Source organism: Corvus brachyrhynchos, unplaced genomic scaffold, assembly GCF_000691975.1.
Source record: "Corvus brachyrhynchos isolate BGI_N302 unplaced genomic scaffold, ASM69197v1 scaffold200, whole genome shotgun sequence".
NCBI lineage: Eukaryota > Metazoa > Chordata > Aves > Passeriformes > Corvidae > Corvus > Corvus brachyrhynchos.
The window spans coordinates 1889862-1906371 of NW_008236184.1; the positions used below are offsets into that span (position 1 = coordinate 1889862).

The window sequence follows — 16510 nt, forward strand, 5'->3', positions numbered from 1 at the left end:
GTGTGTGTGTGTTGTTATTTAAAAGAAGTCCCCCCCTGCCATAAAGCTTATTGGGCTGTGAGGTGAGAGGTCTCACTGAGCCCCAGCCTACCTGTGATCTTTGAGTATTCACATACCAATCTTTAAAGAGATTGAGGAGCCAAGGAAGCTCAGGTTTGGCCCTTGTTACCCCAGCTCTTTGAATTGCAGCTCCAAAGAAGCTCCCATCCACTGTTGTGTCCTTCCTGCCCTTTGCTGTGGTCCTGCTGGGGCCCTGAGCAGGCACCTACCAGCGGAACAGCAGCTCCAGGAGGGCGTTCCCTGTGTTCCCCTGCTGAGCCAGAGACAGCCATGGAAACAGTTCTGGCCTGTTCGAGTCTCCTTTTAGCTCCTCTAATTCAGGCTTTAAACATTTTCTTTTCCATTTTTTGATAATGGATTATATCCAGAAAATGGAAATCTTTATTATAGTTTTTCCCTGCTATCACTTTAATTCAAATCATGGGTCGACTGTGGCCAGCATTTTAAAGAGAAGGAACAATGTGCTGCACAACATGATAAAGAAGTTCAGGACCATCACTGGACATACTGTTTTCTGTTCTATGACACCTGTTAATTCTGTTCACTCACCTCTACAGGGGTTTTAGATGCATAAGGACTGAAAAGACTGACCAAATTTTCTGAAAACTGTTTTATCTGTAAACTCTGAAATCTCCCATTGCCCTCACCCTTTTCAGCCCTGAAATATTCAGGTTTTCAGGAAGTTTCCAATGAATGTTGGCAACTCTCCAGTGTACATAATGCAGTATTTTAAGCATAAGTATTTAGAGTCTGCAGGAAATAATTTAAACCTTGAATTCCAATGCTTTTATAAGAGTTTCTGAAATGTTATCAGAAGTAATTTTGTGCAAACCCTGCAGCCCAAGAGTTTAAATAGCTGGAAATTCTTTTTTGAAAATGACAGAAAGCAGCAGGGAATAAAATGCGTCTGATTGTGGCATATTCTAGGAAAGGTGTTTGGTCTTAGCTAATGCCCAGAAAAAAATTGCTCTACTGAGTGTGAAATTAGCCATAGAAAGTTGCAAATTTTCAACAGCTCAAACTCCTGAACAGAATTCTACCTGAAGAATCTTGCTGTAGGAAAACTCTGTGTGCTGCAAACTATTGTTAATTTCTTCAGGGACAGGTTGTCTAACTAGTGTATTGCATACATATTTGCAAAAAATGTGCCTATTTACAGTTTGCAGAAGAGAGAACTAAATGTTTATGGTATCTTTTCTCAAAATATGTATTTGTTCAGCATCTCCAGAATTTAGAGACTTCTGAGATATGCATATATTCTTTATATTGTGATTATAGAAATGCTACTTTGTAGCAATTTTGAAGTGTGTTTTATTAATGTGCATCTCAGTATGCCTTAAGTACTGGCTTTTTGTCACCCCGGTTTGAAAATGTCAGTGTAATAAATTCTTCAAGCCCAGCTGTTCAGTGTGCTTTGCACTTCAAGTAGCACTAATTACAACTGTGCACTTAGAACAAATTCTCATAGATGAGTAATATTCCATGCAACACGTGGTCATTTTCCTCAGAAGTTTTACATTCATGTTTTGCCCTGTTTCCTGAAGAAAAAGGTCTCAAACCATACTATTATGTCATGTATGAAAAATAAGCATGTTTTGCTGATGTGCCAGAAGTTGTATAGTTTTCTCTGAACTAGGAACTTGTAATCTCCTATATCAAAGATGTGCTTATGCTTTTAGCCCCTTTTCCAAACAGCAAGCACATATTTATTATTTTTACTGTAATAGTCATTATTCTTAATAATGTGGGCTTGAATGGCCCAGATCTCTCTGATGGAGGCAATATTCTAGTCCAAATTAATGTTATGTTGCATCTGCAGCACTAAGTGCAGGCTAATCTTTTCTGCAGTCATGATTAACATCTATTGACACAATTTTCTAAACCACAAGTAACCAGGAAAATTAAACATGTGGGTAGTTTTAGTAAGAACTATTCCTAGGATTAATTTTGTATTGAGGGAAGTACCTTGTCATGTTGATCATGATTTCATAAGTGTTGATGAATTGCACAAAGGAAGGTTTGCTGTTGAGGGTGTTGAATCCCAGGGGTTTTCATTATAATAGCAGTTTTATATTTCAGGTCAGAATGGCCTGTACTAAGGCCTCATAATTTAGAATAATTGAAGAGAAATAGCCCACATGCAAATAATCTGGGAGCACCCTGACTTCCTTTAAAACCATTATCTAGCAGAGTCTTTACATTAGCCGAGACAGATAATAGTTACAGTACAAAAAGCATTCCTGAGCCTTGTCAGAACTAGATACCAGGGTCATCTTAAATCTTTAAATAAGAATTACGAACAAATTATGTTACAGAAGAAACTAGAAATTACCAGGCTACTTTGGCTAGTATAATGTCAGAGGCTGCTTACCGTCTCTGCCTGCTCATCCGTTCTGCTGTATCAGACCTCGTGAGGATGGTCACTTGCAGGCAGATAGGACTCCACTATACATAGGTAAAGTTGCTCACCACTTCCCATCTTAGTGTCTTGGTTTGTATGTAAGATCTGGGAGTAAAACTGGCCTATGGAGTGTCTACAGGCTGAAGGTTCTTTGGGGAGAAAAGTGCAGAGGCTCAGTACAGTTTGGTGTTTGTGTTCCCCATCTCCCAAGCATCCAGAACAGAAGGGCTAAAAGCAAGAGGAGGGTTTGGCAAGGTATTAACAGAATTGGAATAAGTAACAAATGGAGATTAACATTATTGTTAACATGTCTTCCCTGAAATTTGGTACAGTAAAGGAAGGAACAAACTATTGCAGGAATTCTTTTTGCTTCCTTAAAATGTGGTAGCTGTGGTATGTAAGGTTGTCAGTGAGTTTCTTTCTGTACGCCACACAGAAAAATTGTGTATTGCAAAACTACGTGAGGTGTGTTCTCCCCAGGCAAGCACTGAGCCAGGCTCTGCTGCAGTACACTCCAAATGGTTCTTTAGGTTGCCTTATTATAGTTTCATTAGCTGTATAGTTGCATTAGTGCTGGGCTGTGCCCAGGCAGCTGTGCCTGCTTCTCTATAGGACATGAGCTCATCCAACACACTTTGCTCCTGTGCCTCCATGGTCTTTGTGCTGGAGCTGGGGGTCTCCACCATTTTGTAGCGAGCTAGTCTGCTGTGGTATTGAGGCTGTAGCTGTTTTTCACGTTGCAAAGCCTCTGGAGAAGTGCTGTGTATCTCTCAGAGATGCAGCAGAAACATATTTGAAAAGAGAGCTTGTTACTTCTTACTTGCACACTTTGCAGACTGTGTCCCTCAGTTAATGAACATGGAGAGAAAATGGAGTAATTTTCTTGTTGCAGCAGATGTTTGCTGTGCCTCCTCAGGAACACAGAGCGTAATGAAGCCATGAAAGCTCATTACAGCTCTCTGTGCAGTGTAGCACCGTTTACTGGTTTGCGCACCAGCAGCAGGAGGTGTTTCTGGCCTCGGTTTGAAATAGCAACATTGCTTGCGTTGCTTACAGTCACCACCATCCTGCCTGGTGTGCGTTAGTCTCTACCACAGAGCAAGTGGTTCCCTGACAAAGTTGCTACAAGAGCATGGGTTCAAACTGAACAATATGGAAAACGCAGTGGGATGACTGTCTTGAGATTACATATAAAATTTGATAGAACTCTCTCTATCACTAAGGATAAGAATTGTCTCAAGCAAATAGTGTTTTATTTGAAAGAATCTTAAAACTGTTTCAAGTCCCGTCTTGATGCTCTACTTATTAGCAAAAAAAGATAAGAGATCCTCCTTCTACTGGGTGCTGTTTGGTACTTCATATTCCAGTAATTACTAAAGCTAGTCTTGGTTGTACAAATAGCTTTTTGATAGAGCTCATGCAAATGAGAGTTTTGGAAATTTAGTAGATTCATAGACTTGTTGCTGTGTTCTGTAGTTGGGGACATTGTTCATGGCTCTGGCTTCTTTGTAGCATAACACAAATTTAAAATAGCATTATGGTTTTATGCCCTGTACTTACATCAAAATGGACAATTTTTCAGTAAAATCTCACCAGTTTGTGAGTGGCTACGGAATTGGCTATTAACACGCATCACATAGTTTGGAGGATTTTTCTCCAAGCAAGACCCTGTTATTAGGACAGTCATTTATTTCTAGGTAGAACTAATCACCTGAAAAGTTAATTAGTAGGGCACTTGGAAAACTGTTCCTTCAAAGTGAAGAAGGATGATGGATAGTGTAATTGGGATGTTGCATTTAAAAGCAGCGCAAAATAGAAATTGTTCTCATGTCAGGGTTAAAGTTCCAGATAACAGATTCTGCTGATACAACGATTTCTTTTTTCACTCAACTGTTACTCTTACATGTGCACAGGAGTGCACATGCTTTTGATATGAATTTCATTCCACATCCAGATTACTTCCCCCTCTCTCACTATCTCATCCCTGTGCTCAAATCTAGCATAAATATCCCAGTTTAATTCTGCAGAGCATACTAATTTCATAATTGGGCAGCACAGCTGAGATTTGATTTCCCTGGTGATACCAACTTTTTTGCAGCATACTGCAGGCCATAGGAGGATTACCTGAAAAGTTGGTCAGATGGTGGTACTAGGGCTACAGATGAATGTTTCCATAAATGACAGCAATCAATCCACATCTTAACAGCATGTTTGTCAAAGTAATTTATATTAGTCCACAGATGTAAGCTCTGCTGCCCAGCCAGATCAATTTTTGTCTTATTCTGTGCTTGATTTAGCCTGAACAGCTCTGTCAAACCCTGTATTATGCATGACATACATCTGCTTGGTCCCCTGCCTACTCCCTCAGTCCATTTGTGCGCCGGGCACTGTCTGCCGTGTCCAATCCCTGTCCATGCTCTAGGCACCTGCTGTTCACATGCCTGCTTGCCTGCTGACCAGCTGTGCCTGGTCCAGGCAAAGCCTCTCTGGAGTGCAGCAGCTGTGGAATATGTGCTCTTTCCTCAGGCCCCAGGTGCCTCTGAGCTGTGTGACAGCGGAGACTCTGCAGTTACAAGGTGAGGCCAAAGCCCCGTCCTATCCTGTCTCCAAGTCAAGCAGGCCAAGCCATCCAGCAAGGACACAATTCCCTCTTCATGGAGCAGCACTCTGGGGGTCATGGGAGTTCAGAGAGCTCACTACTGCTTTTAGACCTGCTTGAGCATGGGCTTTGGATGTACTCCAATGACACCACTGACTCATCTCTGCCCCCCTTTCACTCCCCAAATTCTTTCACTTCCTTTGCTGCTCATTATGCTTATCACAATCACTAAATACTGTGCTGTCCTGCAGCAGTATATCCTTACTTAAATTCACAGCTTCTGGTGACACAATGTCACGTAAGAGTTTGTAGCATGACATTTCCAGTGGCTTTCCTCTCCTGTGTGGATTCCCACCTTGGAGTTTCACCAAAGATGTATTTATTGGTCCATAGCCCACCTGTTGCTCTTGCATAAAGCTGCAGTGAAACAGGACTGCAGGTTTTATTTGATACAGCCTGAAATTCAGGTCCAATACTTGTTCGTTGAATGGTTGGTTATATATGAAGTGAAATATGTAAAATTTAATGTTAATTTAGTAAAAAACTGATACCGTCCATGTGTGGGAGTGAGAGAAAATTCTCTTCAGTTGCTGCAGCCCTAGACATGCTTCTTCCTCAGAAAATAGTGTCATTCGTTTGCAATAGTCAAAGGACAATTGGTCTTTGTAGAACTAGTTCTTGTGTTTATTAGTGCTTATATTAGCAAGGTGACTAGTGGTTTAGGGTCTTGATTTTGTTACCCTGTGATTTACAAACCAGATATACTGATTTCCTGTCATTTCTGCAGGAGGATACTTTTTTAATGCTAAAGACAACTAGCAAAACCATATAGTGGAATAATATAAAGCCAGTATTAATTCATGCTGTTTGTCAGCAACATATTGATTTCTAGGCTGAAGTACAAGAATTAGCAGTGGCTTGGTTTTGTTTTTATCATAATCTAGGAGATCTGTTGCCAGTTTACATGGAGCAGAACAAATATACCACTAAATATCTGAAATATGTTTTTATCAAAACTAACTTCTAATTAGTACATTCAGGATTTGCAGTAACAAGCAAGTTTGAACTTCACTATTATCTACAAGTTGGGATCTGCTTTTTCTAAATTTTCTTAAGAGGTGTATGGAAAACACTGTGTATAGAAACCCACTGGCTGTTGGTCTGAAAATTGTAGCTGATACATCTTAGGCTTTTAACAATTCATCCATTCCAAGGCTGCTAAAAAGTGGGGTTTTTTTTCCAAACTCACAAGAGACAGTATGTGTACTTACATCTTTCCTTGAAAGACCAAGAGCATTTCAGTCCAGAGAGAGAAATGTACAGAATCTGTAAAAAGTAAGGGGAGAAGGTGCCCATTTTCTGACAGTTAATGTTTCTGCTCAAGTATTTGCACTGGATTATAATGAAGCTTTGGTTAAGCAGATTAAACAGACAAAAGCAGTGAAACTTCAAAGGCTGACCAAATGTGCTGAGGTTTTTATTTCCCCAGTCTGTAGTGCCTGCTTTTGCCTTCCTCTCATTAGCACAGAAAAATAAGCCAGTAGAGCATAATGTGCTGTCCCTCTGTAGTGCCTGCAGCGACTGGTTCCTAACAGGGTTCTAGGGGTGAGTATCGAAGGTTTTTTCCAACATAGCAGTAGATAATAGACCTCCTATGAGAGGAGTTTTAAGAGCAACTGGACAGCTGAGAGTTCAGCTGTTTGTAGAGCTCATTTTAGATACCAAGATGCAAAAGCCTCCTTCCAAACACAGATACTAAGTCTGTGACTAAACCCAGCAGTTAATTAACTATTTTTACTTGGTCAAAACAGCAAAAGAAATTCTGTGCTTTGGTAAGCTGCAAGGAATAAGGTAAAGCAGTATTCACTGTCATGGTGTAACAATCCAAATTGATTTGATGTTTCTAGGTTGCATTTTCCAGTATTCCCTACAGAACAGTTAAGTGTGCAGCATTTGTTACGGTTTTTGTTTTGAAGAGTGTTTCCTGCACCGTGGGATTGATTTGGGCTTTTGTGTCGCTTAGTCAAGGAGTTATCAGAGACCACACAGCAGTTGGAAGTTTAAATCAGAGGGGAAAAGTGAATATGTTTAGAATATATAAAATAATAAAACCTAAATTAATTAAAAATTTGAATTTATAATTTTAAAGTACAGAAATTATGTAAGCTCTGAAACAGGTTCCTGTTAAGGTCCTTTTATAATGTTAAAGTTCATAAACTAATAGGATATATTTGAGAAGTAACAACACTGGACATAGTTGTAAAACAGCAATGAATTTGTACGCTGTGTGGTTTTGGATTAATTTTGAAAAACTACTCTAATTCCAATCAAATGGACTGGTTTTGAGTCTCTGAATATTTTGAACTGCCTGAATACCTGTGAATTAGCAAAATCTTGTTCTGAGCAGGTAAATGGCATTTCTTTGATTTAATCACCCACCTTCACATACCACAGAGCCTCATGGGTCTCTCTGTTCGGAATGTTTTCTCTGGACTTTTCTAGAACTGGACTCTGATGCTATAGAACAAAGGCATTCCATTTCAAATAATACTATTGCTAAAATTTGTCGTCTTGTAAAAGTCTTGCCAGAAGGTTCATGAAAATAACCTTTCAAATATTTTTGGAAGAAAGGCTTTTAAGTTTCATTTGAAGAAGGAATCTGCGGAGTCAAGACAGAAAAGCTGACCAAGACACACCCTTTCGATATTAAATTTAATGCTTTTTCCTTATTTTATTTCCATAATATTTTCCATATTTTGCTACATGATCAAGCTCTTTGTGCTAAAAGCCTGAGATACATGCCTTGTCATTCAGAAAGCTGTAAAGTTGTAAGCTAAAGTTGAAGTTTTGTCTATGAGTTCTTAGCTCTTCATCACTGTTGTGCTGTACAAGATCCCAAACAACTCCTTCTAAAATGACATGAGATGGTTCTGCCTTGGTAAATCATCGAGATGAGAGTGGAGAGCAGAACTGCAGGATCTCCCAGAACACTGATTGCCCAGACTGGTTCAGAGGCACCTGAGGGAGGTGAATGTTTGCGTACCTGGGCGCTTATGGCCACCTTTTTAATGCAGGAGAAGCTTGGTTTGGCAGCTTACTTGCAGTTACTTGCAATGATGGAACTTCAAGTAGTCCTCTATTATTTTAGACATAGGGGGGGAAATGAAGAAGCCAAACAGGAACTAACAAGTCAACAAACAAAGGAGCTTCAGAGACAGCTCTTGCCTCACATGAGAAAGATGAACTATGAAACCCTCTGTTCATCATGCTGTAGCCTGTGCAGCACTCAGGGAGCTTGGCCGGTCTCTAAGCTGCTGCTAGACAGGCTGATGGGCACCTGCAGTTGACTTTCTTAGGTCAAAATCAGCAAGGTTTTTAGTTCTTTCTCTAGGAAAAGTCCCTTTCCCTTTTTTTAAGTCAGCCTGAAAGTTCTTGTGTCATTTTTAGCTTCTGTGTCTGCAAAAATTTAATTTCACTTCCATAGCAGAAACTAAAGCAAAACGTACAACATTTGCTTGCTACTTGAAAAGACTGTTTCATAATTCAAACTCAGAAGAGGCAACTTTTATCAGCAAGGCAAAGGTATCGGTGTCATCAAATTGTGAGTGGTTTTTAACATTTTTCATTTCTTTAAAATTAAAAGACTCGTTGAATTCACTTTTTAAAATTGGTTTGCAAGCTGTATAATAGGCCAACACAATTTGAAGGTCATTTTCTTCCTCCTGTTTCACAGATACCCAAAGAGTTTGTGCTTTTTCTGTCACATGGTCTTTCAGTTTAAAAATGCCTCCTTCCGAGACACATCTCGTTCAGAGTAAGATGCAGTAGGAAAGACTGGAACTTGATTTACAACAGGAAAAAATTATTTGAGAGGATTGTTAATTATGAAGGGAAAGTTATTGGGGAGCACTTTCTGCATACAAAGAATAATATTAAAGCGTTATTTGGAGTAAATACTATTATCTATTTATTTCACTACTTATGCTGATTTTCTGTACTAGTTTGTGTCCTTTTACTGTTTACTGCCATGGAAAGGAGCAGGTGCATTTTTTGGTAGACCTTGAAACTTCAAAACCATTATCTTTCTATATAAGGGCTTTTACACACATTCGAGGTTTGAATTTTATCCAAGTCATAGAAAATTTACATCACTTCATGAGTAGATATATCTGGTATTTAAAAGTCATGTGAATGAATTTAGTAGCTGAAAAGAGAAGGTGAATGTTACTGTATCTGCCACACAGAAATGTATCAGTACATTTCTTTTTTTTTCTTTTTCTCTCTTTTAAGGGCCAGAAGGCTTGGATAGAGAAGACCTTTTCTAAAAGAGAATGCATCTATGTAATTGCCAACAACAAAGATGTTACCAGGTAACATCTGACATTTTTGTTTCAACAGAAAAGCTTAATACCAGAGAAACTGAACTTGATTTGCGTTTAGATGTGTGAAACCCAGTTTAGTCACTGCCCCTAAAGGCAGATGACGGGAACAAAAGCACAGGTCATGCTTGCACTCAAATCTGCACAGAGCCATGGGACAGGTCACACAGAGATGAGAAGGCTGAGAGCAGAGAGGCAGTGAGTTGTTAGTTCCTAGCTTTGCAAACTGTAATAAATTCCTACTGAATTCTGAATGCAAGGGTGCAATGAAGTGGCGCCATCCTTCACAGTTGGTATGATACTACCAATAACAATAGCAGATAGGGGGATTTGATTTCTTAGTCCAAATATTAGTATATAACTCCATGGGCTAGCTGCATATTGTGGTCCAGCTTGTGTGGATAACAGAGCAGTTAATGTCGCATACAACCTGTCACTTCTAAGTAAGAAACAGGTGGTCAGTGCTCCTGTTCTACGTTCTTCCTCCCTGCCTGTGCTTTTACCTAGAACAGCTTTCCAGTGCATAATACAAGTGAAGTGGTTTTTTTTATCTTTGTGTGTTAAGAAACACCTAAGGGCTGTTAATTCTGACATATATGCATATGTGAGAGGTGTGTCTATGATTCATGTACAGCAAGGTGTGGGCAGTTGAAAACCTAATTTCTGATTTATCTTTTTTTTATTGAAGATACTGTTATCAAAGTCACTTCAAATTTTAACTTACAGGTGCTGCTGTGGCCAGCTCATTAACCAACATATTCCACCTCCTCCAAGTATAACAGCTAATAAAAATGGAGAAGAAACAAAGCAAGTGGAAGCTCAGCCAGAGAAATGGTCTGTTAGTAAACACACCCAAGCATACCCAACTGATGCCTATGGAAACCTGGAATTCCAGGGAGGAGGACATTCAAATAAGGCCATGGTAAGGGGCATAGGGTGCTCTAAGGTATTTGTTCATCTGGTGTGTTAGCTCAACAGACTCTTGAGTTATCTTAGCAGTAAAAGTAATAGCAATTCAAACTATTGCAAAAATTCTCTTTCTGTTTTTCCTCTCTTCTGAAGAAATCCAAACGTAGATTTGTTTGAAAGTGGTAGAACTCTCTCTTCAGAATGAAAGGCAAACAATAACCATTCTTTGCTCAGACAATTTACAGAGCAGGTTGAATGGTAACATTACACATTGCTCTTTGCAGTACATCCGTGTATCATATGACACTAAACCAGATTCTCTGCTGCATCTCATGGTGAAAGACTGGCAACTGGAACTGCCCAAACTCTTAATATCTGTCCATGGAGGCCTCCAGAACTTTGAAATGCAGCCTAAATTAAAGCAAGTGTTTGGAAAAGGTCTGATAAAGGCTGCCATGACCACAGGAGCTTGGATTTTCACTGGTGGTGTTAGTACAGGTAAGCAATTGCCATCACTTTTAGTTTACTTAAGAATTCAGTGATGTTCATTCACTAATCTTTCCCACAGGCAGAGGACTTAAGTCTACATGAATGAGTCATTACCCACTAGACCAAAAAAGGAGCACTGTAATCATTTGTGTTAATCTCCTACCCAGCCCAGACCATAAGATTTTCCTGGGTCAGTATTGATTTGCATTACTTGGTGTTTCCCCTGAAAACAAATTTCAGCCTTGCTTTCAGTAGCAAGGAATCTACCACTAGTTCTAAAACACTTTTTTTAGTGCTTGGTTATCCTTGTAATTAAGAAGTTTCCAACTCCATATTTGCCAAGCTTTAGCTTCTTGTGGGGTTTTTTTGTACAAAGATCTTTCTATTACTGAAAGTGTATTTCCTGATGTCATGGTTTGTGTCCACTGAACAACATACGTCGAGATGGACAAGGGTACAGATTACACTGTGTCAAGTTAGTAACTGGGTAAGTCTTTCACAGACTTCACTGAATTCAGCACAATGTTGTGAGAAGGTAATAGGATTTACTCACAACCATTACAAAATAAAACCATGGTTTTGTCTGCATTGCATGTTCTACTGTAGAGATACCAGTTTAGTAGTGAAAGCAGCCCAGTATCTCTGTGAGAGGCAAGAAGAAAATTCTGTTGTTTAGTGATCAATCTAAAGTGCCAAAAATGAATTAAATTAATTGTAACTATAGGTGTCATTCGTCATGTGGGAGATGCCCTGAAAGATCATTCTTCCAAATCCAGAGGACGAATATGTGCCATAGGAATTGCACCGTGGGGCATTGTAGAAAACAAGGAAGATCTAATAGGAAAAGATGTAAGTGTTTAAGGAAACAGCTGTGTAACAAAATACACTGTTAATATTTCTGAAGTATTATTTTTTTTCCATCTCTAAAGCATGCCTAGAAGGTGAAATTTAACAATTTCTTGAAAAAAGCTGTTGTTTGAGTATATTTCTCAGATTGTCTTTTATGACCTCAAAGTAAATATGGAGCTAATGAGGTTTCCATTGCTTTCGTTAGTAAAGACCTCTCTGTGGTGACAGTTTTGTGTCGTAACTTCAGTGTGGCACATTGAGACTTCTATAAATCACATAAGGGCCTTTATGTGTGCAAGGCTGGCATTTATTATAGATGGGTACTCTGGAGTGGCATATGAATTACTAGGAACTCCAAATGAGAATGTATTTTCTAATGCACTAAGAGGATTATGTAACAATACAGTGTATGAACAAGGAGAGCACATTAATGAGCTTAGGGGAACATGCAGGGGAGTGCACAGTGTCACTGTCATCCTCCAAAGAAAACAGTGCTGTCAGGAGTTCAGATTTGGAATGTAAAAGCAAGCTCTGTTTCTAGTTCTCTGGTTTTGGTTATAAAGGTTTGCTTGGGTTGCTTCCTCAGAAGACTCTGAGTGTGCCTCTGTTGGGTGGTGTGCAGCATTTTCCCATTTGATTCTTAGTTCTAATCCAGATGCATCTCTCCTCTTGACACACAGGTAACACGAGTTTACCAAACAATGTCAAACCCTCTAAGTAAGCTCTCCGTGCTCAACAGTTCCCACACCCACTTCATCCTGGCGGACAACGGCACATTAGGTAAATATGGAGCTGAAGTAAAGTTACGGCGTCAGTTGGAAAAACACATTTCCCTCCAGAAAATTAACACACGTAAGTACGAGTGGGGCAAATTGTAAACATAACATCTTCAAGGAATGGAGGGAAGGAGGGCTTGAAATACTTAAAAGTATGGAAATTAAAGGCTTCTTCCAGCTCTTTCCAGTGGAAATGTGATCAGGACTGTGTGACTGAACTAGAACATGAGCTGTCTGATAAGTGGTGAAAGAGCCCACATCGAACAGGGCAGAAAAAGCATGGAGTAAGAATTGCATAAAGGGATGAAGAAAAGTTGACAAATAGTAGTGAGGAGAAGCTTCAAAGCAGTGAGAATCTGAGGGAAACGCAAAGAATTTTTGCACTTCTAGGCTAGAATTCATAAGCATCAGTAAATACACAGAATGAGGGGATTTTTTACAGTTCCTGTTTACAGGAATCCTATGCAGCCCAGTGATTTCTGATTCTGAATGTTCACATGAGCATTTTATTTTCTCTTTTGTATATGGATTTGTTTCATTTGAAATATCACACTCAAAATTCTTTGATCTTCCTGACAAACTTTTCAGGCATTTTGATTTTTAGTGACAATCAAGACAATTTCACCTTAATGCTTTCATATTTAGAGTTTTGCCCAGTTTTAAAAATGCTTATGGTTATTATGGCCTCACTAAAATAATTTTCTCAAACATTGTTACTTAGAAAAAAATTCTTTTAAAAGACATATTTTCATTGATGTGCAAAAAAAAAATTTTAAAAGGTGAAATAAAAAAATACAAATTATTTTAAAATATCCTCACAACCCTCATTAAAAATGGTCCCAAAAAATGTTAATATTCTTTGAATTCACACTTCAGTTAAGAGATACTGGAGAATTGACATCAGTTCTACCAGTTGCCTTTCTTACCTCTTACAGGTGCCTCTGTAAACTGTGTAGGCCTGTGAAAATAAGAGAAAACAAACATCCAGAATGGCAATTGCGTTGAACTCCACAAAAGTTTCTAATAGGGTCTAAGTGCTCTTACGCGTAGAGCAGAAAAATCAAGAGTGCCAGGTAAAGCTAAAAGGCACAATTAGAGATCAGCCATGGGTTATCCAAATGTTCTGGGAAGTCTCTAAGTACTTCCCTCTGCCAATGGTGAGCCTAAGAAATAGCTCAGGAAAATGCTGCCCCTTGCCTTTGAGCACAGAGGCACTGCCAGGTACTGCTGCCCACAGACGGAAACAGCTCACCTTAGCCTGCTTTTGTCATCTTTGTCTTCTGCAGAAGTGCTGGCAGAGCTGTGAGGCTGTAAAAGGGAGCATTGGCTTGGAAGATCAGGAATTCAGGGCCCAGAGACAAGTTGTTCTCTGTCATTTCTTGTAATACCACTGGGGCTTGGGGATATTGACTCCAATTTAGGTAGTGTTTGATGTTGTCATGAGAAGGGCAAAGCTGGAAATACACAGAGAAACCTGTTGTGTGAAGGGCTGCAGCACACCTGCTAGTAACAACATACAGGGAGTTGTTTTGTTTCTTTTTAATCACTCCAAGCACAGGCACCTCTGCTGGAAATCTCAGGAGGAATCACTAAAGATTTCATGGACACACAGGCCGGCCCATGCTCTGTGACTCCTCCTTATCAGAGCCGGGGTGTACTGGCAGGAGGAAATCAGGAAGCTTCTACTGTTACTGTGCATGGTGTTCCTGTTCTTCAGAGAGGAATCAAGGTTGAAAATACGAACGTGTTCTCAGCCAAACAAAAAAAGTGCATCTTTATAAAGTGCTGGTCATTTCACAGATTAAGAAGTGAATTCAATTGCTTATGATAGTGGAATTAGTCAGCATTCAGGTAATGTTTTGTCCTTCATTTCCCCAAGTTTCTTGTGACCAAGGCTACTGAGACCATGTGACCTGTGGGCTTCCCTTTGTCATCCTATGCCTGGAGATCACAGTGAGGCAGGGACAGCAAAGGGATGCTCAGCTGTCGTCTCTTCCATCGGCCAACCATTTCAGCCTCATGATAAAAACGCTAATTCAATTTTTTATCTTAGGAATAAGCATAGGTATGTCACCTTATTGAAGACTTCCCATAGGTAACCCATGAAGAGTTAAAGCATCAAAGGCAGTAGCTGGGAGCCATCTGAGTAACAGTGAAGCTGATGAAGCAACAGGACAGCCATGTTAGCTGCTTTATCTGTACCTGGTGTCTGTCAAGAGAAATTACAAGCATCCACCAACACTGAGTGGATGAGTTATCAGTATGGAGCTGATGTAAAAGCAAGGGCAGAGAGACATCTTACTCTTTTCCTTTTGGGGCCATGAAACAGCTTATGGATGTTTTTCCTCACATTGGCCTTGAAATGGCCATCATTTTTCATAAGGGCTCTGGTTTGAAGTGATGCTCTGACACAGAAATCACATCCACTTATTTCAATTTCTTAAGCTATATTTGAATGACGCTTCTTTTTTTCCTTGTTTCTGTCCTTCTGTTTTTTGCAGGACTGGGGCAAGGTGTTCCTGTAGTTGGGCTCATAGTGGAAGGAGGTCCCAATGTGATCTCCATTGTCTTGGAGTGTCTGCAGGAAGAACCCCCTCTCCCAGTTGTGATCTGTGATGGCAGCGGGCGAGCATCTGACATTCTGTCATTTGCACACAAGTATTCAGAAGAAGGAGGGTAAGGTTTCAAGATCATCACCAAAGCTGTGTAGGAATATATGCTTTGCTTTCATACAGCTTCATTTAAAAAAACCATCAAGGACAAAATGCTGCTAACAGAGGCATTCTGCTGTCAGTCAGCTTTTGTTGCCTGTTTGATATCAGCCCTGGAGTTAATGAATAGAAGTTGTTGCCACTTTGAATGCATGGGATGGTCCTTCGAAATGAGCTTCCTTCTCAGTCAGCACACTGTTGTACAAGCTCCATCAGGGTTTGCTGCACTATACTTGGTGTGGGGTTGGGCATGGTAGAAGCAAGGACAAGTTCCCAGGAGTAACTCTTTTCCTCAGGCCAAGGCTGAGGTTAATTAGTGCATGGATTTGCAAAATCTGTGCTGCCTGATTCTGCTGTGTTGTGTGAATGAACTTCATTGTCCCAGAGTGCCAGACCAGCTGAGGAAATGTTGGGCTTCCTTCACTGTTTTGCTTTTGCCTTACAGGCAACCACCTAGTATGTTGTCCTAATTAGGGTATGGCATACCTGTCTTGTGCTGAAGGTAGAGCCTGTTTACTTGACTGAAGTTGAAGCTTAGCTTGGATTAAATACTAAGCAGACAAGTAGTGTTGCAAGCAGTGTGGATGTTACTTGCTGAATTAGGAGAGCAGCTCTTATGCTGGATTTTGTTGGTGTTTAGACATAGCACATATTCAATTGCACCAACAGTATTTATGATTCAGCAACTTTCTTTTCCTTTCTGTCTAACAAGGTTCCTTAGTTTAGATCAAACTTTGCTCTTTTTTTTTTTGTCTTTCTTATTCATTCTTCCTATCAGCTCATAGGCAATTGAAAGAGCTTATCAGGATTAGTCTGTCTGAGATGTGCTCACTGCGTGACTTTCCCTCCCAGTGCATATGATGCAGTGTCCAAAATTCTTCTCCAATAATTATGTTAAGATAAATGTGTTCATCTAGTAAGGCAGGTCTATAATGAGAATTTTTGTCAGTCCAATCATTTTCTCACAGTGAACTTTGAATTCTACTGCATCTCTCACAGACCTGCTAGTAATGTTTGCCATAATCTGAAAATGCATGTGTTTTATTAGGAAATGGAAGGGCTGTTTCATATTGCTTTGGGAGATCAAGCATTTCTGACCTTTCTAGGATGTTTTCAATCTAATTTCTTTAATTATCTTTTGGATTGTTCATTTGTTTCTCAGTTGGGTGTTATGAGGTTTCAGATGCACTAGCAAGTTTAGTCCTCTGTTTGAGACAATAACCAAGGTGATATATCAGAAATGTGAAGTATTTTTGGGTTTTTAGCTATATGCAAAGGGACTTGGAACATTTAGAAGCAAAGGTAGGGGTCCTGTAAGGCCTAGTGATAAAATCCTG

General features: G+C 39.7%; 1 protein-coding gene across 7 annotated transcripts in view; it reads left to right on the forward strand.

Annotated features, from left to right (window-relative positions):
- The window catches only part of TRPM1 (transient receptor potential cation channel subfamily M member 1), a 105539-nt gene that overhangs the window by 57074 nt on the left and 31955 nt on the right, over positions 1-16510 (forward strand). For all 7 annotated transcript variants that reach the window (XM_017737581.1, XM_017737575.1, XM_017737559.1 and 4 more), the window contains 6 exons: positions 9351-9430; positions 10166-10361; positions 10633-10846; positions 11562-11686; positions 12367-12538; positions 14964-15138. In XM_017737581.1, coding sequence (XP_017593070.1) covers positions 9351-9430; positions 10166-10361; positions 10633-10846; positions 11562-11686; positions 12367-12538; positions 14964-15138 — 962 coding nt within the window. The remainder of the gene's footprint in view (positions 1-9350; positions 9431-10165; positions 10362-10632; positions 10847-11561; positions 11687-12366; positions 12539-14963; positions 15139-16510) is intronic.